General features: G+C 68.9%; 1 protein-coding gene across 1 annotated transcript in view; it reads right to left on the bottom strand.

The window, feature by feature from the left end:
* Positions 1-3,169: 3,169 nt before the first annotated feature.
* EMIHUDRAFT_242348 (hypothetical protein) overlaps positions 3,170-3,348 on the bottom strand; it is a gene marked incomplete at both ends in the record, with an annotated part of 2,997 nt that continues 2,818 nt past the window's right edge. Inside the window, one exon of the mRNA XM_005772551.1 lies at positions 3,170-3,319. Coding sequence (XP_005772608.1) covers positions 3,170-3,319 — 150 coding nt within the window. The remainder of the gene's footprint in view (positions 3,320-3,348) is intronic.

The raw sequence follows: 3,348 nt of genomic DNA, 5'->3' as shown, positions 1-3,348 counted from the left end.
GCACGGAGCGGTGCACCAGCCGGGCAGCAGGGAGCTGCACGTCCGCGGCGTCCGCCTCGGAGGTGTCGAAGAGGCCGAGGAGAACGACGATGGTCGCGCTCGCGCCCGCCGGCAGCTGCGAGTCGTCCCACTCCGCGAGGGCCTGTTCACAGACCACAGCTGTGAACAGCGCCTCTTCCGCGGCGGGGCACTGCAGCTGTGAACAGCGCCTTCTGCTCGAGGCGGCGCTGCTTCTTGCGGGCGATCTGCGCGTCGTCCTTGCTTCGCGCCTTTTGAGTCAGTGCTTCAATGAGGACCCGCACCGAGTTCACGCGGAGTCACCGCCGGCCTCCCCTCGCTGCCTGCTGCTGCAGCGCCTCGCCTCGCATCTCGAAGCGCGCCGGCTGCACCTTGAGTGCCGCGCCTAATCTCGGCGCATCTCGAGCTAACCTCGCGCGATCTCCGCGGGTGGCCTCGGCTGGAGGGGAGCAGGAGGCGCCGTCTCGCATCTCGAACCCGTCCCGCAGCGTGACGGCGAGAGGGACCTGATATCTCGGCTCAACCTCGGCTGATCTCGGGCCGATCTCGAGTGCTCTGGCCCCGCGGCGGCGAGAGGCGCCGACTCGGCCTTCAGGAAGGTGACCAGCGCGTCCCCCTTGGAGGTGCCTGGGGAGAGGCGCGAGCGTGGCACCCTCACAGACCCCGCCCAGCCCCTCGGCCTCACGGGCCGGTCCTCTCGGGCCGATCTCGGCCGATCTCGGGCCGATCTCGGCCGATCTCGGCCGATCTCGGGCCGATCTCGCCTCCGGGCGCGCAGTAGATCTTGACGCGAGGCTGGCCGCTCGCCTGCGGAAGAGAGGGGAGCAGACCGCCGGCAACACTCACTCACTAATCAATCAGCTCTCTGCTGCCTCTCGGCTGCATCTCGGCTGCATCTCTGCTACATCTCGGCTGCATCTCGGCTGCATCTCTGCCACATCTCTGCGACATCTCTGCGACATCTCTGCGACATCTCTGCTCCATCTCTGCTGCATCTCTGCTACATCTCTGCTACATCTCTGCTACATCTCTGCAACATCTCTGCGACATCTCTGCGACATCTCTGCTACATCTCTGCTCCATCCCGCCGGGTCCGTCTTGAGCACGCCGGCGACCTTGAAGCTCTCTGCTACCTCGGCGGACAGCGCCGCCGCCTACCAAACGTCATTTCGGGGGATCTCGGGCAGTTTCGGGCACTCTCCTCTCCGCGGAAGGAGCCGCCGCCTCCTCCCCCTTCGGCAGACCGCACACGTACACGCTGCTGCCTCCGCCTTCGACGAACTTTGGCTTCTTCTTCTTCCGCACCTGCCCGCACCACCGCCACGGTGTGAAGTCCGGCCGTGTTGAGACACGCACCGCCCCTCGGCCCAGGCCGGCTACTGCTGCTGCTGCATGCCGCTGCCGCTGCTGCCGCTGCTGACGCTGCCGCTACCGCTGCTGCCGCTGCTGCCGCTGCTGCTGCTGCTGCCGCTGCTGCTGCCGCTGCCGCTGCCGCTGCTGCTGCTGCTGCTGCTGCTGCTGCTGCTGCTGCTGCCGCTGCCGCCGCCGCCGCTGCCGCCGCCGCCGCCGCTGCCGCCGCCGCCGCCGCTGCTGCTGCTGCTGCTGCTGCTGCTTCTTGCGCGCCCGCTTCGGCTTGGCCGGCGCCGCCTCCGCCATATCTCGGCTACATCTCGGCGATATCTCACCCGCTTCGGCTTGGCCTCGCCGCCGCCCTGCGCGCCGCTTGCCGACGTAGCGGCGTCCCCGCCGCCCGCCGCCTCCCCGCTGGCCAAGGCGGACCCTGCCGCCGGCGCCACTCGGCCCGCCGCCGCCACTCGCGCACTCACCCTCTCTTCGTCCGGGTCGTACGCCTCCTCCGCCCCGCCTCCTCCGCCTCCTCCTCCGCCTCCTCCGCCTCCTCCGCCTCCTCCGCCCGCCGCCGCGTCGTCGCCTTCGGCGTCGTCGGCTGCGGAGAGGAGCTGCGCGCGCAGCTCCTGCACGCAGGAGAGCTCGGCCCACGCTGCCATCCCGCTCCTCCACACCTGCGTCAGCCCGTCCACGTCGCCGCCGCGCAGCAGCACGCCGAGCTGCTCCGCCGTCAGCGCGCCGCGCTGGCGGCCGTCGGCGTCGAGGTAGTACCACTCGCCCACCGGCGCGGCGGCCGCCGGCGGAGGCTGCGCCAGCGAGAGCAGCGCGCTCGAAGCCTCGGGCACCTCCTCCAGCCTGAGCCAGGCGGGCATGCTCTCGCGCCAGAGCATCGTCTCTCGCGAGATGTGGCCGCTCTGCCACAGCACCCGCAGCTGGGCGATGCTGCACGGGCCGGAGGCGCCGCCGCCGGCCTGCGCCGTGTAGTAAAAGGCGACCGGCTCGACCGCCGGCTCCATCGCAACTACGGAAAAGAATTTTTGTCCGGTCAGTCACGAGGCGGCGGCGGGTCACGACGCGGCGACGGCGCTGAGGGGGCGGCGACCGCGGCGCGACGGGAGGCGGTGCAGCTGCGGCGGCTGCCGCCGCCTCGGCTCGAGACGACAGCAGCTGATGGCTAAGCCACCCCTCCCCTGTGTGTGTGTGTGTGTGTGACACACACACTCACCCTCCCCTCCCCTCCTCCCCGCCCGCCTGCCCGCCCGCCGCCCCCCGCCCCCTCCCCTCGCTCGCGCACTGGCCACCGCCCTTCGCTGTCTAGCGTACAGGTACTCCCGAGGGTGGAGCGGGAGACGTTGGGCGCGCGCCACTGCGCTCGCCTGTCACGGAGGCCTTTGCAAGGTGGGGAATCTGTGGCCTTCTCCCATCTCGTTGACCACTTTTTTCTTTCTTTTTGGGAGAGAGATTTTTTGAAAACCAACCAGAAATATCACCACTCTCAGAGTGATTTGGGCTCGGCAGCTTGTCAGCCCTCAGCCGCAGCGGTGGGGCCGGTCCCGTAGCAGCCGAGAGAGCCCGCGTCGATGAATTCGAGGGATTTCCCGTAAATTCGTGGGAGAATACGACTCATCCGCTTGTCGCCCCCAACTGCGAAGTTACGTCCCCGTCTTTGCCCGGCCGCGACAATCGCCGATGAGCCTCTCAGCGCACCACCTCGCCTTCTCTGTCGCCCTCCTGGCCCAGGCCCATCAGTAGCAAGCCTGAGCTGTCCCAGACCGCACTTACCTCGGGTCTTCTCTCTTCAAGCTCACACCGGCTCGTGATGGCACGGAGAGGGCTCGAGAATGTCTCCGGCGGACCCCATCCGAGGCGATTCGAGGATTACGGCAAGCTTTGACGCCCGTCTGGTGGACCTGCTGTGGCCACAGCCGCCCCTCACATGCAGCTCGCACCAGACCTCGACACCGGGCCCGCTCAGCTAGGCCG

Source organism: Emiliania huxleyi, assembly GCF_000372725.1.
Source record: "Emiliania huxleyi CCMP1516 unplaced genomic scaffold EMIHUscaffold_357, whole genome shotgun sequence".
NCBI lineage: Eukaryota > Haptophyta > Isochrysidales > Noelaerhabdaceae > Emiliania > Emiliania huxleyi.
The sequence above is the reverse complement of the archived record's forward strand: the minus strand, read 5'-3'. Positions and strand labels throughout refer to the sequence as shown.